This window comes from Contarinia nasturtii, unplaced genomic scaffold, assembly GCF_009176525.2.
Source record: "Contarinia nasturtii isolate CC-2019 unplaced genomic scaffold, AAFC_CNas_1.1 Cnas_scaffold_1699, whole genome shotgun sequence".
NCBI classification, from domain to species: Eukaryota; Metazoa; Arthropoda; class Insecta; order Diptera; family Cecidomyiidae; genus Contarinia; species Contarinia nasturtii.
Window position 1 is genome coordinate 3790414 of NW_022199032.1, and position 24721 is coordinate 3815134.

General features: G+C 33.7%; 5 protein-coding genes across 9 annotated transcripts; 2 read left to right on the forward strand and 3 right to left on the reverse strand.

The window, feature by feature from the left end:
- Positions 1-474: 474 nt before the first annotated feature.
- Positions 475-5858, reverse strand: LOC116347120 (nuclear factor NF-kappa-B p110 subunit-like). Of its 2 annotated transcripts, none has more exons than XM_031777559.1 (10): positions 5605-5858; positions 4082-4285; positions 3409-4005; positions 3233-3337; positions 3023-3168; positions 2919-2949; positions 2300-2560; positions 1257-2239; positions 946-1164; positions 475-879 (listed from the first exon to the last, which is right to left on the reverse strand). In XM_031777559.1, exons 1-10 carry the CDS (start codon positions 5648-5650, stop codon positions 781-783), a joined length of 2691 nt encoding a protein of 896 aa, XP_031633419.1. In that variant the 5' UTR covers positions 5651-5858; the 3' UTR covers positions 475-780. The 2 variants fall into 2 exon arrangements, with proteins under 2 accessions (XP_031633419.1, XP_031633420.1); XM_031777560.1 differs by lacking the exon at positions 5605-5858 and adding an exon at positions 5007-5079.
- A 611-nt stretch (positions 5859-6469) lies between these two features.
- Positions 6470-8968, reverse strand: LOC116346888. Its single transcript, XM_031777156.1, has 4 exons — positions 8722-8968; positions 8462-8626; positions 7981-8380; positions 6470-7924 (listed from the first exon to the last, which is right to left on the reverse strand). The coding sequence occupies exons 1-4, from the start codon at positions 8851-8853 to the stop codon at positions 6576-6578; spliced, it is 2046 nt and encodes a 681-aa protein (XP_031633016.1). The 5' UTR covers positions 8854-8968; the 3' UTR covers positions 6470-6575.
- A 438-nt stretch (positions 8969-9406) lies between these two features.
- LOC116346889 (transcriptional repressor protein YY1-like) lies at positions 9407-13060 on the forward strand. 4 transcript variants are annotated; one of them, XM_031777157.1, is made up of 7 exons: positions 9410-9795; positions 10353-10590; positions 10715-10856; positions 10991-11403; positions 11514-11736; positions 11893-12012; positions 12108-13060. In XM_031777157.1, exons 2-7 carry the CDS (start codon positions 10389-10391, stop codon positions 12223-12225), a joined length of 1218 nt encoding a protein of 405 aa, XP_031633017.1. In that variant the 5' UTR covers positions 9410-9795; positions 10353-10388; the 3' UTR covers positions 12226-13060. The 4 variants fall into 4 exon arrangements, with proteins under 4 accessions (XP_031633020.1, XP_031633017.1, XP_031633019.1 ...); XM_031777159.1 differs by having other exon boundaries at positions 9414-9795; positions 10718-10856; XM_031777158.1 differs by lacking the exon at positions 9410-9795 and adding an exon at positions 9876-9892.
- An 894-nt stretch (positions 13061-13954) lies between these two features.
- Positions 13955-17505, reverse strand: LOC116347082. The gene is made up of 2 exons (XM_031777499.1): positions 16920-17505; positions 13955-16056 (listed from the first exon to the last, which is right to left on the reverse strand). The coding sequence occupies exons 1-2, from the start codon at positions 17088-17090 to the stop codon at positions 14932-14934; spliced, it is 1296 nt and encodes a 431-aa protein (XP_031633359.1). The 5' UTR covers positions 17091-17505; the 3' UTR covers positions 13955-14931.
- Positions 17506-17938: 433 nt separating this feature from the next.
- LOC116346931 (E3 ubiquitin-protein ligase listerin) lies at positions 17939-24485 on the forward strand. Its single transcript, XM_031777247.1, has 9 exons — positions 17939-18156; positions 18308-18918; positions 19013-21545; positions 21631-22133; positions 22202-22385; positions 22553-22736; positions 22846-23215; positions 23293-24139; positions 24227-24485. Exons 1-9 carry the CDS (start codon positions 18109-18111, stop codon positions 24284-24286), a joined length of 5340 nt encoding a protein of 1779 aa, XP_031633107.1. The 5' UTR covers positions 17939-18108; the 3' UTR covers positions 24287-24485.
- Positions 24486-24721: the final 236 nt, after the last annotated feature.

The window sequence follows — 24721 nt, forward strand, 5'->3', positions numbered from 1 at the left end:
ATTTAACGTCAAACTCTATTCGGCCAAATCCAAATCGATCAAGCGCCGATTCATTTACAGGTAAAATGTTTATCGAGATGAATATGGTCGCAATTCGAATGGATGAATCGCGACAATTAAAGCAATTACTCAGTAAAGCATTGAGTTACCAAATGACGGCTTTTTTTTCTCATTGTCTCACGCAAAATGTGTGTAATTTAATTATATTAGTGAAAGAAGAAGATGAAGAATACAAGTGATTCGTACGATTTCGATTCATAATCGTATAATATTCATTAGAAAACAAGCACTAAAAAAACACTTGTTAAAATTGATCTTTGGAAAATGTTCTTTTCTGTTCGTCCGAAGAACTGAACAAAATAAGACACAGGGGAAACACATTTTTCGCTCATCGATACCTCCCCCACCCCAGGCTAAATTTTGAAAGAATATGTATCAAATACGTTAAGCAACTCTAATAATAAATGCATCATCTATAGAAACGTTTTGTTTTATTTTTTAGTTCAATTAGTTTTAAGGTGAGAACAATAAATGCAGAAACAAAAAAAAAATTAATCTGATGTAAAAAAGAATGAATAAAAAAAACACATTTTTGTAGTTCGAAGTAAATAAAGTATATAAAGAAAAAAATCAATTGAACCTGGTGGTTTCCCTTATTTTAAACTATTCCTAAACATGATGAGCTCCCATCGAAGGGACTTTTGTTTTCAGAAACGGAATAAACAGCGTCATCAACAGCGGCGATAATCTTGTTGAAGCAAAGCGATAAGCATTCAACGTTTAAACCCCCTTTTTCCATTCATCTATACAATTCACGGCATTTTTTTCACCAAGTTGCACACAAATATCAACGATAGTTTCTTTGGACACTTTCAACGACTGTAATATAAACACAAATTCGAATTTTATTATGAAATAGAGATTCACTCGAAATTTCGAAATTACCTCTGCATAGGTGAGTAGAATTCTGGTTGGATTTCGAGATTTTTGCCATGATTCCACGCAGTCTTGATAGCCCAAAATCATCGCAATCGATTTCCATTTATCATTCTTGTTAAATATAACGCACAGTTCATCAAGACATTGTTTATCAAATTTCTTTGCATCTTGTCTCTCTTGCAATTTGCATGATTCAGTTTTAACGATAACGCTCGTTTGCTTGGCCTGCATGAAACAAGTTTACAAAATTACTATATCAATCACATTCGATTGCGTCAATTCATTTAAATGTCAATGTCATGCAATTTTAATCTCACCTCAGTCGTTGTTTTGTTTATTTCTTGTGATTCAAACGAATCTTTTGAGCTTGCGTCGTCATCATCATCCATCGACTGTTCGTTATCGACTGAAATATATCGTTGCATCAAATTTACCAAATCCATTGAATTCGCCACGCGTGCCAAGTACAATGCCGTATGATTGGATTTGTTTACTTTCGATGGATTTATGCATTTATTTTGTATTAAATATTCGGCCACATTGTGAGCGTCCGATTCGATTGCAATATGTAGCGCATTATTTCCATGCTTTCCCTCTACATCATCGAATATTGGTTTTTTCATTTGTGCCGATTTTACGTCTAACATTTTAACAATGTTCACATTATTTGTCATCGATGCCATGTGCAACGGTGTAAAACCGGAATCATTTAGTATACTCAAATTAATTTCGACCTCTTTTCCCCATTTGTTTGAGCTGCTATTCATGATGACCGCAACACAATCGTCATTTTTTTCACGAATTGCAATATGCAGAGCTGTATTACCATCCGCATCGACGGCATTCAAATCGATGCCATATTTGATGAGCTCTTCAAGTACACTTGTTTTATTCATTGCGCTAGCGAAATGTGCACAAGTTTCTTTATTGTAATTTCGTATGTCCAACAAATCGTATAATTGGAATTTATGTATAATTTCCCAAATACAATTCATTTGCTTGAGATCATCACTTTTTGCACAAATGTGCATAATGTTATTGCCATTGAAAAGAACCCTTTGGAATATAAATTCGAAGAATTTTCGACAAACTCTTGAATTGGTGACATTGTGGCCCTTAATCAATGGATTAATTTTGTTGAGAAATTGTGCAATCCATTTCTCTTCTTTTGATAATGATGCATTTGAATGATCGTCATCAATGCTGACCGAATCTTTTGCAAGCTTATCAAATTCGGAATTTTCTTCGCTGCTCGCACAATTTGGATTCTCATTCAATTGTTGCAGTAGTGAGGTGAATTCTATTTGAAAAGAAGAGGAAGTGTTGAATTACTGTGTACATTGTGATGAAACAGACGTACCTTCTGGATCAAGAAGTTCATTTGGACTGTTGCTGAAAAGATCGGATATTATTTGATCGATGTCAGTGTCATTGCTCGTATTATCCATTTGTGGCACATAACTGTCCGACGGATTGCGAACAAATGCATTTTCTGCCACGACCACTGGTATGTCGGAATCGTAAAAAGAGGCAACTCGTGGTCGTTTTCGATTCATATTTAAATTGAAGTTGACACATGGTTTGTATCGAAATTCAACTGGTTCACTAATGGCTTCATCACCTATAGAAAGTTATTGTTGGTCTCGTTCATTTTGGGTTTTTTCGGTTCAGAGCGCACAAAACGCATTATTTCACTGTTTTCAAAGTAATCTCGGGTCTGTGTTTGATTTTTCTCTTTGGCGTCCGTTAATCGGAACGGCGTTCATGTTGGCGAGAAAAATATGTTCAAGCAATAGTGATGATGGTCAATATTATTTTGTTCGATCTTCAAGCACCGAAATAAATCCGACCTTCGGCTTCGGCTTGGAAAAATTGCAAACACAGACTTGAAACCACCACGAAAACAGTGAATAAAATCGTTTTACCTTAATACACATCAAATCGAAAAAATTGAAAAGTAAACGAGATAAAATACATACCCGGTCGATACAGTTGAATATAAACTTTTACCTAATTTTTGTTTAACAAAAAGAAAATCTCATTAACAAATTGCTGTATAAGAACAAGAGAAATGCAAGCGTACACTTTCATCAATGCTGACTTCACGATATGGTGGTGTTTTTAATGCGATCGCATATTGATGATGAACATCGGCTTCCGTGAATTTTCCCCAATCTTCCCAAATGATTTGATCGTCATCTTGTTCAAAAAATCGAACCTTTATATTTTCTAAAAAATAAAACATTTTCAACTCACACAATTTGGTTTGATGGAATTGTTTTGATTTTCTTACTTTTTCCAACTTTTTCGACAAATATGAAAAGGTCATCATTTCCAGCTGCACTTCCAATGACCGAACTCATGCGACTTATTTTCAATTCTCCCGTCAATGCACTTTCTGCATTTGAACAAAATGAAGAAAAAACAAATTAAATTCCTTTCTGTACGCACCACAACAAAGCGACTTACTTAAATTGTTTATGGGCGTTGAAAAAATAGGTTCACACAATCGCATCCATTTACCATTAACACGTTCATATGCTTCGAAACACAATGACACCTGATTCAAATTCATATCATTGGAATGTTTTTTTGCTTTTGATCGTAACAGATCCTTTTCGGGTTTGGTTAGATCACATCCCTTTTCGAATTCAGCCCGACCCACCAATTTATCATATAATTCGTCTTCAATGTGCTTTCGTGCCGTATGTATGATTCCCATTCCTTGAAATGTTGCTTTGTATCCATGTAATTGTGATACCATCGCTTCGTGTGGATCTTTTTTATCATCGTTACCACAACGAACGACCAGACTGTGCGAATGGGGAAACGGTAGTTCATGGCCCGGTTTCCAAATCTGATACAATGAGCATCGTATCAATGCTTCACCGGTGAAATTACGTAGACGAACGGCTGGAAATGTTTTTTTCGAATGTTGTCCGGTGAGCATACCATGAGTTCCATGCATTTCGGATTTATAACGAAACCGAAACTTATCGATGGGCTGTTCCATTATCTCTAAAAATGGTTCATCCATTTTTGTGTTCATCGTATTCACAAAGTATTCTGCAAAAATCAATTTATTTAGAACATTCACTTAAATTATGAACAAATAACAACTTTTACACCAGGTGCATATTACCATTGGCATTCGATGATATTTGCAACTGTTGAAAATGATATGCACTGCTGCTATCACTCGACGAAACCGGTGACATACTGTTCGATATTGGTGACATATTGCCTGACATCGGTGAGCTCATTGTGCTACCGTACAAATGAATATTTCCATCTGTATTCATTGAACTGACTGACGATGGTGACGATAGCAATGACGGCGAATTTACTGCATAAAATTTTAAGATTAACAATATGAGCGATAAAATGTTTGTCTTCGATTGCCTTATCAGTGAAAATTTAAAATTTAAATTTTATCTGAATTTCGTATTTTCGATACACATAAGTAATGAGCACAACAAAAAATATGCTGAGCGTTATTGTTTATGTTCAAATTGTTATTCACTTTGGAAAGTAGCACTCTCATCACTGATCTGACTGGAATGAGTCATTAGAATAATTTCAGTGACAAAATAAAAAACAAATCTGATTATTTACACACAAAATAAATAGAGAAAATTGCGCGACATGCAATTCAAACAAAAAAAGAGGCGCGAAATGATTTGTCATGAAAGTGATTTTTATAGATAATACAACCAGAAATATGATCAATATCAGTTAGTAGTTATACATGCTTTATTCTGTTTATTCAGATGCAATTAAATTGGTATATCTGTGTATATTTGATAATATGCGTGTACGATAAATAATGACGTTGTAATGACTATAATATGACCTTGCCAATTCAAAACGATTTCTTGTTTTCAAACACACACACACGCGCTCCGAATTGGACAGCGAAACAAAAACAAAATTATCATTCCGGTCTCGTATTTTGCAAATGGTTCTAATCGAAATGAAATGCGATAAAAAGACTACATCAATATCAATGCCAATATCAGCATATTGAGAGCGATAAGGAAGAAACGATTACAACATCTGTAACTTACACTTTTCTTTAAACTAAATTCAAATGACAATTCAACTTTATTGTCTCAATAAATAAACGACACTGGCGCTACAAAAAATATATTTGTATTGCTATTTTAAAGTTTTGTTTCTTTATTTATGCGGTATAGTCACTGTTACTGCAATCTAAACTGAACGTATCAAGTTTAGCGGGAGCCTTTGTATCTACGATCGATAACCACGTGAATTCACACACAAATTCAAATCGCTTTCATGCTTAGCAATACATTGATTCGACTCTGTTTGTAGTATACAGTGAACAATAACAAAAAATAAAGACTATAAACAACCGCAGATCTCAACATGTTATGAATCACAATACAATGGGAACTTGTTTACCAAGAACGTTGGTTTTTTTTGTAGATTCTGTACTTTCCCAACATTTAGAATAACGACATCAAGTGCAAAAGAGATTAATCGGTGTTTTAAATATGAAGCATTATTACCGCAGTTATTCAAAAATAAATATTCAGGAATTTGATACTTTGACAAAATTAATTTTAAAAAAATTTGCGATTTTTGAGAAAAATGCATTTGATAAATATCAATATGGATTTAAATTGAGAAAAAGATACTCACAGTAATAATCGTGATGATATGGCTCCAGGTTATGAAATACAGACATCACGTTGATTTATATTTTAGTTTCAAGCAATAACAAAATACTGAACCGATTCTAATTTAACCGAAAATGTATTATTAAAAAAAAATAAAAAAAATGTATCTTCTGTAAAAAAAGTTGTGAAAATGCTAAATTTCCGATTTTAAGAAAGTGAAATATGAATAAATGTCGTTAATTCGATGTATTAAAATGAATGTGAATGTCTGTTGATGCGCTCAGATGTAAACATTTAAAACAACTGAAAACAAAACAAATACGCCACTTGCTTTAATTCCACTTCGGTAGAATTTCCCAGTGTGATTCCCCGTAATTATAATTATCGCATGCTATATTTTACACTAACAAAATTATATTTAGCGAGTTTTGCGACACAGACAGAATAGCAATGTAGATACGACGTTCAGTTGCGGGAGAAGAGCAAAAAATCCGTCATTCGTACTATACCTTTTGTTTGTTGATTGCGTGTGTGCTTTAATCAAAAAAAAAGTTTTTGCATCGTTTTAAGTGAATACAGAGTGGTTTTTTATTTCTTTTTTTAAAGCGTTTATTTGCGGCATCTTCTTCCGATGCCATGAACGCTTATCTTGCTACGAAAAAAATGCCTCATAAATCAGTTACATACTCCACATTTGATTAGTCATCCATATTACACAGCTAAAATTCTGCATTCTATGCTAATATTTCGATTTCGCGAACGTTGACATCCGTGATACTTTTTATAAATTAGATTTATTATTATTTAACATAAAAGCTGAATGTTAATTTTTTTTTTTTTTTTCAAATAAAAAAATCTGTACGCACATGCGTTGTCATTAAAACATCTTCTATTAATAATAATAATTCGTTTTATTTGATTCTTTAAAAAAATATGGTTTTTGGAAAAAAATGTATGTTAATTTGTTCCAAAATCATAATCAACTCTTATTTATTAATACAATTTAACCTCTTCTATTGAATACCATTTCGTTGCAACATTTTCTTTGGCCATAAGTTTGCTGTCAACCAAATTGTAAAGCATTGCCGAAATGATTTTCGATTGTTGTATGTCAATCAGAAAATTGTCGACAATCTCTTTCCATTTTGTCAATTGTTCAATTAGACTTTTATCTCGTGACAAAATGAATTGATGAAAATGCGAATCAACAATGACCGTAAACCATTTCACCAGTAAAATGTCTTCGTCAACGGTATCGCCGTTTTGTGGTCGATTTTCGAGTTGTCTATCTTCCGATTGTATTGCCTGAAAAATGTGATTCAATAGTATGCGTACGCCTTCAAAATTGACATAGGCCCGTAATTGTTCGACCATCAATTCGGATTCAAATGAACACGATAGAATTGCATTCAATTGGGTTTTATATTCATCGGTTTTTTGTGTTTCGGATGTAATCGTTTTGTTTCGTATTTTATCCAAAAAATATTTTATTGAGATGGCCAGCATTTTTTCCGATATATTCGAATAGTTTCGAATGCATATAATTAAATCATCGGATAAATTTGATTCAATGCACATCGGTATAATCATATTGCTAATGGCAATTTCACTTTCACCAATTCGTTCTAATTCCGTGACCATTGAATGTATCGTTTTACTATCAAAATGTGTATCATTTGTGTTGGCTGACAATTTCAGTTCGGCCATATCAGCAAGTAAGTCATCGTCCATTTTGATATCGATAAGAATATCATTTTGTTGCAATGATCGAAGGTCGGTCAATAAATCGTCGGGTCGCTCGAATGCACGTTGACGCTTTTCCATGTGTACGTCATCAATTTCACTCATATCATAATCAATGTGACCGTTTGTCTCTTCGCCAATTGATTGTGTGACCGTGTTTTTATCATATTCCAAAACTTCTTCCAATTCGGCGTCTGTATTTATGCATTCTGTATCGACAAATGATGTTAGATTCATGCTTCGCTGTGATCCCAACATATCCGACAATTGCTCTTTTGATATGCGGAATGAAATGACGGCCAACTTTTGACCAGCCGCTAAAAAGATGTGCGTATCAACAGTCCAGAGACGTGAATTGGTGAAGAATACCTTAAATAATTGCTTTGATTCGATCACTTTGAATTGTGTATTGTATAATAACAGTGCTCCACCCTCTTGTGTTGCGTTTGCACCATAAATTGCAATGCAATCACGACTAACGCCAAGCACACACAACGGATGATCCACATTTATTGCCATCAACATTGACACAAAATGACCAGGAGCTTCTTCACTTAGATTTGGACGTAGTGCCATCATGAAAATTCGACGATCCGACCCTATAATTGAACAATTTAGAAATCTTTTCAACGATTTAATTCAATTGTGTACTTACATATTGTGACTAAGTTTGGACAATTGCTGCTGTCAACGACGGTGAAACCACATAACCGAATATTCTTTTCATCACGCAATAGCTTTAGACGATTTATCGGCCCATCCACGCGTAATGTTTCTTTCTCCAATTTGTAATAAATTAAATCAATTTCCTGAGTTTCACGCGACTTTACGAAATATGTTAGCACAAATGTATCGTTGGCACCTTTGAAATATGTTGAACTCAATATATCGACCGATGATTGATCAACGATTGGTTTGAATTGTGGCAACGATAAATCTTTTTTCTCTTTCCGTGTTTCAATCGCATATTCTAATGATTCACACGTTCCGTCCGCATACAAAACAATTGTTTCAGCATTTTCAATGGAAATCAGACTGCTAGCAGGTTTTGAAAGCTGAAAAATAAAAAAAGTAAATTAATTTCAGTCATTCTGGTCACAAATAACAATGTCAATGTAGCCTAGATCGGAGCATACCTTGAGTTTCCTAATTTTATTGATATCTGAACAATCGGCTGACCAGCATCGAATCCATTTTCGTCCGAAAACACCAACATAAGCCTTTGAATTGAAATCATAAACCACTTTGCTCGAAAGTTTATCTAAAGCTGTCCAACTGGTTATTTGCTTCTGATTACTCAACTGCACATTAATTAGAAAAAAGTATATAATCACTTAATGAACGCAAATTAAATTGAAATTCATTTGATTGCTATGAACACTTAGTTACGCCATACCTTTACGTTAATGATAATATTTTTGCCGAGCGTATTGATGACATTGCCTTTTGTTTGATCACGCGATAAACCAAGAAATTCCTCTTCATCATTTATTGGACACAAATGAAAATAGCTCAGAATTTTTGCCATTGTCTCAATCGTATTTTGGTTGTAATTCCGAAGGCATGGGTTTTATGTTTTTAAACTTTGGATACATACATGCCGAACACGTGAAGCGAAATGTCAATTTCTACATTGGAGATGTCAGCTGTCAAACAGTAAAAAATGATTTACATTAATATACGGTCATAATCTAAATTTTGCTTACAATTCGTATTTTTTTTCGTTTATTTCGGTCAAATGTGCATCGTTTAAAATTCAATGGAAATTTATTTTCGATTCAATTGCTTGTGAGACAATTTTCGAAACAAAAATAATGGAAAAAACTAATTAAATTTAACGGATAGACATTTATACGAATATTTCGTATGAATGTGATGTATTGAATGCGGGTAACACTAAAATCATCGGCCATTTGAATCGGTTCGGAATGGTAAGGATGTATTTGTGAACGCTCGTAGCGCCAAATACTAATACATAGACGAAAAACGTAAACTAATTTAGCTAAAAGCGTAAAACGAATGGAAATTTACTTATGCGAAACGTCCTCCATTTTAGTTTCATTCGGGAATTATTACAAAGGCAGTGTATTACTGGTGACGGGTGTTTTGTCGTCCATTTTTGGTTTTTTTTGTAATATTCAATTTCAGACGCCATTTTTTTCGGCAGACATATTTTATAAACATTTTAGCGTTAATTTTGAAAACAAATTCATTTGCCGCATTTCCATTTAGTTTTTTTCGTTCAAATAATTCGTTTCAATTAATGTGAAAAATAGCATATATTGCGTTTTATTTGTATGGTGTACCAAATTTATCGATTGTCAGCGATTTGTGCGTGGCTGTAGCCATTATAACCATTTTCATATAATATTCCGACAAGAGTTAAGAAAGATATACGGCATAAAAAAGAATATATTCACACACAGCATTCAAATCAAATAACACATACGCCGTAACGAGTCCATTGTTTGTAAGTTGACAGAAATAACAATAATAATAACAAAAGAAATTGAAAGCAATTTTGAAGTAAAAGCCATTTTATTCTAAATTTAAGTTATATTTTAAGCGTGAGTTTCAAAGTTTTTTTTTATTGTTCTTACGTATATAGTATATATATATGTGCATATATAGCATATATTGTTGTTTTTTTTATCTGTCGCTGAGCCGTGTTGATTTGAATTCGATATAGTTTCTTTGTTTTATCCACGTCCGTTTCGGCATTTGTTTTGTTTGGGTATTTGAAAAAGATGCAAACACTCAAATACAGTCGCATGCTCACTGACTTTAAATTGAACGACAATTTGTGTAATAAATGGCACAAAGTGTCAAATAGTTCTTGTTTTTTTTTGTTTTCAAATTTTAATTGACTGATTCATAGCATTTTTTCGTTTTTTTTTTGTGTACATTCATCGTTCATATAAAAAGCCGCATTTTATACGCTTTGATTAGAATTTTTGTGCTTTATTTTTGTAAATTGTGTGTGTTTTTAAGTGATTATTTTTTTTTTAATTTGATGAATGATTATAGGAAACGCGCCGAAATTGATAACTTACGAAATATACGATGTCGAGCCACAACGATATCATGTGTGAGGTTGAAATAGATTCGAGTATTGTGGAAGTCGTCGATAATGAGGCTTTCAGTGATATGGGTGTTGTGGCTTATGATCACTATGAGGTCAGAGTTGGCGACGAGGATCAATATGAAGAAGTTACCTGCGAAAATGATGACTCTCAAGGACTTTTACTGCAGAATATTGACGATGGTAATTATAGCTGGAAAATCTAAGAACAAAAAAAAAAACACATATGATGATGTAAACATACTAAATTGATATCGCTTTCTTTTTCTCGTTTCGTTTTTATTTTCGCGTTTTGCTTTTTGATCAGAAGAAGTGATTCTACATTCCGAAACGGATCTACCTGTACATGAAGAGGTGTTAGATGCATCAGGTGATCCTTTGTGTGTTTATGGAGACGTTTCAGCTTTGGGCAATGAAATTTTTATCGAATCATCGCCAGGCCCATCTAGGTACGTTGTCATTTTTATTTTGATAAAAACCGATTTTATTAACCGAATTTTTTTTTGCATTTTTTTTTTTTTTTGAAAATTGATTTTGAATTAATCGAAAATTGATTATATATTTCTATTTGAATATTTTACAGTGATTTACTACCAAATAGAAAACGAAAGACAGCCGTCAAACAACAAAGGGTTGTGAATCGTGTACGAGCCGCAAATGCCGATGATTTAATTGCTATTGATAGCATAGAGCATAAGCCAGTAATCAAACCACGTCGATGGGAGCAAAAACAAGTTCAAATCAAAACAATGGAAGGTGAATTTAGTGTGACAATGTGGGCATCAGGTGCATCAGACGAAGAGGATGGATCAAATCCAGAACCAGATCCAGATTACACAGAATATATGACAGGTCAAAAAATCACACAAGACAGTGTAACTGGTCTCGATCTATCGGATCCAAAGCAATTAGCCGATTTTGCACGACCTGGTCACAAAACAAAAACAAAACGACCAAATAGCACCAATATCGAACAATCACATGACCGCACAATAGGTAAGCAACACATTATTGATTCAATTCTCGTGGAAAAAGAACCAAAAATTTTAGCTCAAGTTATGAAAATTTAAACTAATCGATATTTAAATAATAATCATGTACAATAGGATGCCCGCATAAAGATTGCCATAAAATGTTCCGTGATAATTCAGCGATGCGTAAGCATTTGCATACGCATGGTCCGCGCGTGCATGTTTGCGCTGAATGTGGTAAAGCCTTTGTTGAAAGCTCCAAATTGAAGCGACATCAGCTCGTGCACACGGGCGAAAAACCATTTCAATGTACATTTGATGGTTGCGGTAAACGTTTTTCATTGGATTTCAATTTGCGGTAAGTTGATGAAGTCATAGTCATAACAGTCATTGATAATTGAATTGTGCAACGTGCACGGCTATATTATCCAATGAACATACTAATTTAATTTTATTTGTCTATTGATTGCGTTATTTTTTTCTTCATTTTCTTTTCTATTCGGTGTTGCTGCAGAACACATGTGAGAATACATACTGGTGATCGGCCGTATGTTTGTCCGTTTGATGGTTGTAACAAGAAATTTGCCCAATCAACAAATTTGAAATCACACATTCTAACCCATGCTCGCGCCAAGTAAGTGTCTCTGTTATAATATGTATATTGACTATGTACTTACTTAAATGAACTAATATTCGATGGTGTTTCTTTAATTAAATTTTAAAAAATAGGCGAAACACAAGCGGCAACAATCGTAACACACCAACCATGGCTCCTCAGTCGTTTGTTAAAATGGAAATGCCGGTCGATTTTGATAGTAATCAACAATATATCGTTTACACTGATTAGAAATAGAATTTAGATATAGAGATATACGATATGATTTTTTTTTCTGGTAAAAGTCATAAATGGATATGGAAAAGTGGGCAATTACAATGGCCTATACAAAAACAAATTTAATATGATCATTATTTTTAATTAAAATTTTAAGTTGAATAAAAAAGGAATAATAAACACATACACTTGAAATTGCGATCGAAAGTAATGCGAAAACAGTTCAAAATCATCGAAGGAGCAAAAAAAACTACATTTGGTTAAAAGCGAACGCTAGACATGCAACAAAATAGGAAGAGAAATTCACCTCAAAATTATGAATCTAGCGCGAAAACCACACATTTAACATAAAAAAAACAACAACAAAATAGTTTAAACAATTAGTTTTCTAAGCTTTAGTTCGTTACGTATAGTTCAATACAACTTCATCAATTTTCTTCTTTTTTTTTCTTTTTGAAAAAAAAAAACAACAACAAAAGCTTGAAAACCATTTATACATATATATACCGATTATTTACATACCTCTTAACTTAAGATAAGAGTGGAAATAAAGCATTTTAGCTAGAATCAAATACCTCGAGATAGATTGTCTCGGTTTCATTTTATGCCACTCACGAAAAAAATGAACACATTTTTTATCTAAAATCAACAAACAATCAATAGTCTTACGCAAGTTTTTAACGAATGCCGCAACATTTTCCAAAATTATTTCTCCCAAATGTACGTTTTCCGGGAAATTCAGGATTTTTTCCCCAAAACAATTAATTTCGAAAAATGTTCCGCCATTCTTTTTATACTAAATGCTAATGCGTAATCATTGAACGGCAACCCCTCTCCCCAAAAAAAAAAATCTCAATTGTAATTTACGCAGCATGTGCCGCCATGTGTTTACGCGTTTGCATTTGGTAATAATTCAAAGGTGAAAAAAAATAGCCCAACATTTTTCCAAATCATTTTGCACAATATTTGTTAATCCATTGGTTTTGTATGAGGTAATTTTTGGATTTGATTTTTGTAAAAAAAAATTAAGAAAATACCTTAGACTATTGTGGTACAGTCTATCTATGTGGTAAAAACAAAAATTACATTAAAGAAGCATGCGAGTTCACTATGGGTAATTTGTACACATATTAAGCAAAACCATTTTACACACATCTAAAGTGAAACAATCAGTTTTTTTTTCGAATGTAAAAATTCTTAAATTAATGCAGCAAAAAAAAAGGGAGAAAAAGGATGAAAACAATGATGAAAAGTAGTTTTATATGGCGGCTCAATCTGACAATATTTCCATAGATTTTTCTTTTGTTTGTATTGGATATGTGGATACTGGTGAGGCCATTCAGAAAGTGTATTATGTATGGCCGTGAAATTTTCGATCGTTTTATCATTTGAAACAGATACACACAGACACACAAAAAAATGAGTACGTAAAGAGAAAAAAATTGTCTTGAACTATCCAATTGATGGGTATTTTTCAAGTTGTGGAATTTATTTGATTTATAAATATGGCATAGATTTTTTTAAGGAAAAACAAAAAATAGATGAAAAATTGTATTAATTTCAATAAACCAGGAAAAAGCGTATTTTTCCAATAATTTGATTGTTGTTTTTATTGAAATCTGATTCCCGATTCGAAATAGTTCCCGAATCCTTAGATCAACCGTAATTTTGAAAGAAATTACTTACCCAATTCGTAGAAGATTTATTGACTTGGTTTTAAATTAAAAATAAATTTTAAAATATCAATTTATTGCAAATCTATTTAGATTCTGCAACTTTATTAACTTTCATTAGGTACATCATTAATGTATAATTGTTTTCTTTGTTTCGTGGTGAGTGTTTTAATTAAGTAGTGTTGATAGTGTTTGTGTTGAGTGTTTGATCAGTTGGATGCGAGTGAATGTTTCTGATAAACATTTTGAATAAATTTAAATAATTTCATTTTGTTAGACTGGCCAGTTCTTGCGTCAACATACAGCATCTAATGCATTTAATTCTTTCAATTAAAAATAATAACTATCGTATATCCGTTTTGATATCTAAACATTTTTCGTACACGTGTATATATATAATTTAGTGATTTGCATGTAGCACAGGATAAGGGAAGCTAGCTCGTTAAATTTGGCCGTTCTGATTTCTTCAATTCAACCATCCATGGAAAACTTTACGTTTCATTTACAATTGCTATTCCTAATTATTTAATTAAAATTTCTTTATTTCTTTTTTGTTGTTCCCTACATTCATTTGTATACTCTTATTACAGCTATCAACAGATCGAGTATTTTCCATTTTTGTTTCTTCGCTTTTCATAAATAACATCGATTCTAATAATTTCGTCCTTAAAATTTAGGTGCCTGGTAAGTTCAATTTGCTTGTACATTGTTTTTTTTCCTTGTTTTAATTGGCTTCTACAGAATTTAGTCATATATGTGTCTGTTTCTTTGTGTTGAATTGATACTCGTGTTTTCTTGTAACTCACGCCATCGTGAGTGTTTTTTTTAGCTGAATACTGTGATTACTAGCTACAAATGTACCTGTTTTTTTTTTTTCATTTATTTGCATACGCCACAAACTGTCTTCCCGCTCTTAATCCGCTTTAGTCTATACAAATATAAATTGTTTTGTTTTTCTTCATAAATATCAATTAAATTATGTACTTTTTGTGCTTCCGAATGTTGATATTTTTTTATCGGAAAATCAACAACAACAACTGCAACGCTTTCAAATGCTTGTGCGATTATGTGTCCTTGAGTCACGTCTTTTGCGAAGATTTGCTGCTTTCGCGGAACGAGTTGGTGTTTTTGCGTTTGACGATCGGCCGTTACTTTTGGTCGATTGATCAAAGCTCTTGCGTCGATTGGTCAATTTCGGTCTAATACTGAAAAATGATGTATAATCACTTTTCGTGCCACTTCTCGACCGTGATGCGTGCTTGCTATTTTCAATGTTGTTTGCATTTGAAAGTTGTTGCCGTGTTTTTCGTTTGGCACTTGAATCAACGTCGATCTTCTGAATGTGACTGTCTTCGGTCAATGCATCAATTTCTTTTCTTCTTGCTCGCTTAGCTGGTGTTTTATTTTCGCCATTTTGGCTTGAATTTGAGGCTGCTGATTGGTTTTTTGATTTTGGCGCTGGTACTGGTTCTGGTGCTGGTGCTGGTGGTGTTGTTGTTGCAACGGTTTCGACGCTTTTTTGTTTGTTCGGAGATTTCGATTGTCTAGTTTTTTTCAATTTTTTTGCAACAGACGATGCATTTTTCACATAAGCACTGATAAATTCGCTATCCGACGATGAGCCCAACAATGATTTATTATTTAAAGCGACCATTGAATGAAGTGGCAACGGTGTAATTGATTTGTTACACGATGAATTTGTCGACGTACCTGGCGTGCTACGACTTCCGTTGCGTTCATTTTGCCGATTACGCACTTGTTCAATAAATGCTTCGTTATTCGTACCAACCGTAATATCGGACATAATTTCGTCATAATCTTCTGGCTCTTCTTTAATTATGATTGGCATCACCGGAAATGGTCGATGCAGTTGCGGTTGTAATTGCGGTGGCGGTTGTGCCGATGGTGGTTCAACAATTGTTGATTTTGCTGTGGTAATTGTCACCGATTCGGATGTTGTATTTGCTGGCAAAATCATAGCTGGTGGACGTATAACCGATACGGTATTTATGCTGCATGTTGTATATGATGTTACATTTATACCAAATTCAATCATATACTGTCGCAATTTTAAATCCGATTGTATTGCATTTTTCTTTAAATTATAAGCAACATTCAATTGAATTATGCACGAATCGCACATATTCTTCGGTAAATTTTCACATTCGTCAACCTGTTGAATAAATTATAAATACAAAATATAATTAAATCAACAAACAAACAAAATAAATGATGAATAATATAAAACAGCGATAAAGAAAATGAGATTGAGCTTGGTTGGTATATAATTCGTATGAAACATGCATAAATAAAAGCGTTCGAATCAAAAATATTAAGCTCTTTCATTAAATGCCATTTAAAATGGTCCGCAACAGGTTTTATGGTGATCGACTATACACAGAACAGCAGCTGCGATATGATCACCCCTTTACATTGCATCTAACGGAGCTTTTTACGCATTGGTTCAACAACCGCAAAATTACAATTCTCTTCTTTCTTTTCATCTTTACGAACGTCATTAGCTTTGATAAATAAAACAAACAAAAAAGAAAAGAATCAACAGTTTCATCTCATCCATGATGTTGTTGTTGTTGTATGTTTTTCTTTTCTCCACATTTTTCCCATTTTACGTGGATCGCGTGTGCGAGACACTTGGATCGTTTTTTTCATTGTATGTACGTTTCCAGCTCTGTGTCTATATATATTTTTGGATAAATAAGTATACACAACTACATAAATACCCCTAATGCGCATTCATTATGCGACCAAACACAGTCCAAACACACAATCAAAACATAAACACAGACGCAGACGAAGCCTTGATCCAATTTCATTTCTTCACGCGCGCTATGTGTTTTTGTTTTTTTTTGTGCTTCTTCTCCTCTCTTCTCTCTGTTGTATATTAATCGAAAACGACCACAACAACGCAGCGAATAAAAAAAGAAAGCGCGAAACCTTTCTCAAAAAAAAAAATACTTCGATATGCTATGTGTGTCGTGTATGGAATGTAATGGGGAAATGAATTTTCTGACTTACTTTTAACATTGTAACATATCGTAGTTTTTCAACCAAACGATCTAAAGATGAGACATTTTCACCAATTGCAGGGATCGAGAAGTCATTTTGAGATGCTGTTGATTTCTCAAAAATATTCCGTGATGCACTGCTCAAGCAAACACGGCAAATATTTCCCAAATTTTTATTCATTTTTTGGGAGCGATTTGTTCGTTTTATGTCGGCAACGTTTGTTTTTTTTTCTTTCGAGTTACCACTTTCCACTCAACAAACAAAAAAAAATTATTTTCTTTCGTTGTTATTTCACGGAAGAATTCTACACCAAATTATTCTTTGCTGGAGAGAATAAACAACAAAAATAAAACTCGCTCAAAATGAAACCACAAAGCAGCACACTAGTAAATAATTTAAAACAGCATATTCAATTATATTTCGTTTTGCCTTTTTTTTCACATAAAACCTTTGTTCTATATAACTTTTATCTTATACGCAGTATATATACGTACATTATGTTAATGCGAAAAACTATAGAGCGAAGGAATTCTGCTAGCGTTTCATATACGTGCACAGTAAAAGAAATTTTCTTTAATTGGACAGACAAACTCTCTGTGTGTACTATTATATTAGTTATTGTTGTATGTTTGGCTGTATATGTATGTGTGTATGCAAAAGCTTATGTGCTACACACAATTAAAAGAAATCAACTTTCGTCTGATGTTCACAATACAATGTGTATTATGGCTGAGCATGGATTTTGAAATGAAAACAGCCGTTGAATTTGTCATTGAATATGAAAACAGTAAACTTCAATATGAGTCGAGAAAAAACAAAAAAAAGTTTCTCTGGAAAAAAATGGAATTTTAATCATTTGGCATTTTTTTTAAAATCGTAAACATATTTCTTTAAAAGTTAAAACCAAAAAAATATTTTCGATGAATTTTGACGATTTTTTTGTTGGTTATTGTTGTTATTTGACATCATCTGTCATAGTTTCAGCGCCTCTGTCAATGTGAACGAAACATTATTAGATTGAGTGTGTCTAGAGTATCGAACGTCACTAAGCTAAGCTATTGTAGCTAATATCAGTCTCGTATGTACATCTGCCATTTTTTTCTTTGTAAATAATTTCAATACGAGTTGAATTCGAAAAGAATTTTCTCAATTCAAAAGATAATAAAAAGTGCAACACGCAATTGAAATCATCTTCAAGATGGGTGGAAAAACGAAGCATCAACAGCGTACGAAAAATAACACAAAAGTAAGCATTAACAAAATAAAAAATAAAGTGTTTTGATTGTGAATCAGTGCATACAATTCGAAATGTTTTGCATCGATGTACAACTGCTGTGTACACGCTGGCAATTTGATTTAATTAAAATTTATCGATACATTGTTGTTTTCTTGTATAGCCATCGAGTAGTGGGCGATCAGCTGAATTATTAGCATCATCAACGATACCAACCGTTGGTTTTGCGAATGTGACACAGTTCGGTTTTTTGCCCACAATGTTACAAGACTTTTCAGCTGTGGCAACCGATACAAGCAATGGCATCGAAGACATGGACTCATCATTGGACACAAATTATCAATTGGTTTTTCGTAAGATGACAAAAAAGGATCCAATCACCAAGGTTAAAGCGTTACAAGAATTCAGTGAGCTCATTTTGAAAACCGAACCAAACATTATCAAAACAATTTTACCATTTTGGCCACGTTTGTACAATAATCTATCGACCGATGTTGAGCATCGGGTTCGTGAAGCCGCCCAACAGGCACAATCCGCATTGATGACACAAGCTGGAAAAAATATTGCACCATATTTAAAACAAATTGCACCCGCTTGGATAACCAGTCAATATGATACATATGCACCGGCCGCCAGTATTGCAACGCAAAGTTTCCAAAAATCATTTCCCGCTCATAAGCTGCAGGACGTTTTCAATTTTTGCCAAAACGAAATACTCGACTATATCACCAAAAATTTAATCGTTTACACAGCAACAACTCTATCAAATCCACAGTGAGTGTTATCATTTTTATGTTGATGGTTCGATACGAATTTTTGTTTATTTTTTTCTCTTTTGTTCTTTGTTTTATTTTTTAAATTCAATTAGATCCAATACACTGGAAGAATGTGAAGCGAAATATCAACGTGTACTGATTTGTAGTTTAAAAGGATATGCAATGTATTTAACAAAAATTTCGGACGAACATATGCAAGAAGCGTCCAACAAAAATACTGCGTTGATTGAAAATCAAAAATTTTGGTCATATCAAAAGCATAAGAATCCCGGCATTCGAGCTGCATGGTTTGAAACGATGAATGTATTATTGCAATCAAATGTGGACTTAACAAAATATGAAAAGCAATTGACAGTGGCTGCCTTACAAAATATCGACGAGACTGAAACTGTTGTGTTGCCTCACCTTTGGACGACAGTATTATTGGTGATGCAACGGTTCGTTGAATGGCCCACCTACATAAATATGGAAAAAGCGTTGTTACCGAAATTGTGGAAAATTTTGAAATGTGGCGGCGGTGGTAGCGCCGAAACAATTTTTCCACACTTTTTGCCATTGTTATCAAAATTGAATCGTGATATTCTTGGCGAAAAGGTACTTACATTCTATGGCAATTTCTTTGAAAATCTAAACATTGGTTTGTGTGCACGTTTGGCTTATCAAGCCAACAGTCGATCAGATATTACGGCTATATCGAACGCATACTATGAATGTCTACAATACATTGTGATTCAAGTGCAAGGCTTTTCACCCGAAATGTTTGAAGATGGCCAAAACGCAAGTGAATACAGCTTAAATTTACTGCAACAACATGTGATCGATGTTATTGGTTATCTGTTGACCAATCACGCGACAATAAATGGTAAATACGTTTTGGTACGTATGGTCGAACTGATACAATTTTGGAATCAAAATGGTGGCAATAATCAAATTTATAGCGCTCTATTGGCTCGATTCTGGACAGAGTTATATCCAACGATTGAAAATTCCTTTGATAAAAGAACATTTGAGGATCAACACCTTCGTTCAAAACTTGAGCTGGTACATGATTTGGTTCAATTGTTGCGATCAAAATCATCGAATGTAAATAAAATCAAATCGTCCAAAGTGAAATTCAACATCGACACCGATGCGGAGGCAAACGATCAAATTGATGGCATCGCGAAAAAAGTGTCCAACGATGAAATCACATTCTTCAAAGACGAAATATCCGATTTAATTGTAAAATTGTGTAAATTTTATATGAAAAAGACATCGAATAGTATAAGCGATTATTATGTACGACCATTGGAGTGTTTGCTGCATGAATTTGGCACAAGTGCAACATTTTTCGAACAACTTTGTGGTTCGCAAGAGGACATACCAAAATTATATGATAAATTTGCCAGTTGGTTGCTCCTCAAGGAAATACGCTCCGAAAGTGTACTCGATATTACATTGAAATTGTATCCACATTTGAATGCAACCGAAAAGTCAAAAATGTTGAATAAACTATTGAAATTCCCAAATGAAAATGTAAAAAATTGGACCCTAACACGATTGCTGAGTCATCCGTTGTGCGCTGAAGCAGAAGTGATACGTCTTCTTTCGCAGCCAATTGTTACCGAACAAATAATTAAAAATGCCAGAGAGTTGATCACCGAAAATGCCAACGAAACCATAAATTTGATGCATAAATGCTTCTTTCAAATGGAAAGCGGTCATATTTTGATTGATAACCATACATGCGAAAGTATCATTGAGATTCTCTGTAATGCATTGATCGATCCAAATGTCGATGACAATGTATTGGATACGTGCGTAAGTTTCTTGTCACAGGTGATGCCAGTCATTTGTGGTGACACGAAAAAAGTTGACATTCGCAATAAAATGTTTGTAAAATTGTTCGATTTGTGCGTTGACAAAAATCGCCTGGCCATGTTAAATGAAGATACACTCTGGGAAGCGGTTACCTCATGGCAAGATGCATTGTCCAGCAACGATATCGAATTAACCGATGATCTATTGGAAACATGTTCGAACATAATCAAAGATAGCCTAGTGGCGGCTATTTCAGATCAAAGCACCACCATCAATCACATTGATACGATTTCTGAAATTGTATCAAAATTGATTTTATGTTCAATTGAACGGTTTGATGATAACGATGAACAAAAATACCAACATGCCGACAAAATAATTGCAAACTTATTTGCCAAATTCGATACCGAATACAATATGTATTTGAATGGTTGCCTTCAAGCGTGCACATTTATTGAATTATTAAATGGTAATATGACGGCCGTTCCATCGATACTGTCACAATTGGACAACGATTTAGGTACGCTGGATGTGTATAAAAATGCAAATGCTTTACTAAAATTGGCAACATTCAAGTTTCGTACGATATTCAAAATCACATGTACCGTGCCCAAAAGCCGCAAAAATAGCGAAAATGAGACTGAAAACGAAGACGATGATGACGCCGAAGTGGATGTTGTAAAACCATTGGATGAAGAGCACACCGAAGACTTTTTCGATTTGAATGAATCATTGTTGAAGAAATGGTCGGACAAAATCTTTGCAGAAATTCACGGTGCAATTTATATAGGCGGAATATTCAATAGCTTTTTGGATAATTTCAATGTAATTTTTTTTGAATTTCGCATTTAAATTCAAGTATCTTATTTATTATCAAACTTTTCTCTATTTGACTTTTGTTTAATTACAGTTGTCATCGACATTCGAAGAATTTATCCTTTACTTCCAAGAGACAGTTCACCTATTTTTGACCCACATTGCCGAAGAAAAAGTTGATCTTATTGTTAAGTATTGGATCAATGCCGAACGACTTGATGATCCATTTGCGGTGAATAGCACGTTACTTTTACAAGAAATCGGACCGTATAAAAGCCAGGAGAATTGTTTGGCCTTACTTCACAATGATCTAAATAAAGTTTGCAATGGCACCGAAAATTTACAGCAATACATCAATGTTTTGTTGACGTATACACAGAAATTGTCGCTGCGACAATTATCGATCAGTGCTAATATCTTTGACAGTTCAATCGAACCACATTTAAGAGCAATTGGTTTGCGATGCTTGTTGAGGAACTACTTCACATCCGATAGCAATGAGATTGGCGATCAACAAGTTGTCAACGAATGTCTGAATCTTATTGAAGAGCTTTACGTACAATCAAAAACAAATAAGGAGTTTTTACTTTATAACGAGTAAGCGAACAAAAGAAACGATTATTATTATTCATTTGATTGACCCTACTTTAATTGTGTATTTTCAGAAATATATTGACGGTTAGCGACGAAAAAGTGCTTCAAATCACCGAATATGTACGATTTTTGGCTGATGTTATTCAATTATTCCCTGGTAACATCACCGAAAAGGGATGGGATTTCATTCGTATTGCAATTAGCTCTTGGGTTTTAACACTGTCGAAGAGCAGTGATCATTGGAAAAGTCCAAAGGTATGTTGAACATGTCCAAAATGGTTCAAATGCGTGAACTTAGATGTTCGGAGGAGCTGTGAAAAAGACCAAAACAGTTTCGAAGAATATGAGGGTGTGAATATTTTGTCCATTTAGAGAGTTTGAATGATTTTCACTAAATGAATGATTTTACGTTGTATTGGCAGATCGCTGTGTTTACATCAGCAATTTACAAAATGTTCGAGGTGCTGTATGGATTCATCGGAGAAGAACGTGCCAAGAGTTCAACAAGAGTCGTGTCCCAAGTGATTGACGAATGGGAACACGTTTTCGCAAAGGATGTTAATTTGATTCTATTAAAATGTTTCATAAGATTCATTCAGGCAAATGGTAAATTTCTTTTATGACACGATTATGATTCGATAAAATTGAGCACATTTTTTTTTGTTCTTGTGACAATACTAACAAATAATTAATATAATTGAATTTTATGCAATAGCCGCAGCTAGTGACAATCGTCAAGAGTATTTCTTGAAAATATTGAGCCAAGCAATAAATCATGTAGACTTTAAGTACGTTGAAGTGGCGCATAAGATCGATTCAAAGACGAGCATCGACGACTTGATACAATTTTGTTTAACAAATTTATCACATGAATACCATATTGTTCGCGTTGGATGTGCAACAATCATAAAACGAATGATGAAATATCTCATTCAAAGTGACACCGAACAGTTAAGCAAGCGGCAGGAAAAACAAACAACGCTCGACGACTCAACCGATTCAATTGAATGGCATCTTTTACATAAATTCCGAAACATATTAACCGCCCAAAATGAGTGGACGCAGAATTTCATTGAAGAATTCAAGTATGAAAAAAGACACCAAAACCATTTTTCCTTTTAAAAAAATTATTATTTTTTCTTTTTTTCCATTTCATCGATAGCTTTAAATTAACCGAGTTGGACGATTTCAGTGAGATTCCATGCGAATGTTCAATTCCATTTATGTTGCTTTGGCATTGTATTTTAACCATTTGTGATGATGCATCGTCTGAATTACGTTCGATTTACGCTTCATATTTGGTGGAAGAGAAATTCGATCAAACATTTTTGCAAATGCTGTTCCGTATGATGCCCGCCGATGAAGTGCTACGAAGTCAAGAGATTAAGACAACCGGAAGTGCATACTTTACCGCAGTTACATGGCAACAAATTGCCAATGATGAAATTACATCGGAACGTTATGCATGCTATTTGTATACATTGGCATTGAAATACTTACCGGCAGTCGTACGACGTTGGTGGACCAATTCGCATCCACGTCAAAAATCGCTGGTTGATAAAATCACAACGGCATTTGTATCCACACAATTGTGTAACGATGAATTCCGTGCATTGCTCGATAAAAATGAAAAGCACGATTCATTTCAAATAACCGTACACTCGACAACACGTGAAGTGCATGCAACATATGTTATTGACGAGGCTTGCATGGAGTTGATCATACAATTACCAGTAAATTATCCGCTTGGCGTTGTGAAAGTGAATTGTGGCCAACAAATTGGCGATAAACTTCAATCACGTCAGGTTGTTATGCAATTGTCCATCTTTTTGACACATCAAAATGGTTCCATTTGGAATGGTCTGTCGTTGTGGAAGAGGAATCTTGATCGAAAATTCGATGGCGTTGAAGAGTGCTACGTGTGTTACAGTGTTATACATCAAGAAACTTGTCAATTACCAAAACTTACATGCAAAACATGCAAAAAGAAATTCCATGGTCAATGTTTGGTAAGCGAACTATATTTTATATTTTGTTAATTTTAGCTCTTTCTTCATTTAATTATTATTTACATGTATTTTCTTTTCATTTTACAGTACAAATGGTTCAACACAAGCAATAAGTCAACTTGCCCTATCTGCAGGAATATGTTTTAATTTATTTGTAGATAAATTATATATTGGATGCGCACAAATCTCAGGTACCGTTCAAAGCAAAAAAAGAGATATCAATTCGCAGTTAAATTAAAACAAAAAAAGAATATTTTCGTATCAATTTGAAGCATTGTAAATAAGGCAAACTTAAAAAAAATTCAAATAAATTGAGAAACTAATTAGATTTTTTTTGCTGAATGAATACCAGAGTTTTTTTTATAGTTGTATGATTTCACATATGGAACATATTATGGTTTGTATTAAAATTGAATTGTTAATATTTTAGAATAATGCAATGTAATGCATTCTTCATTTGTACCAACTATTGAACGATAGATGTGGACACATTTACAAGTGATCTAGCCAAATTGGCATTTGAAACGAATCATAAGCCAACCGAAAGGTTTAAGTTATTATGTGAGTCAGTAGCAAACTTTT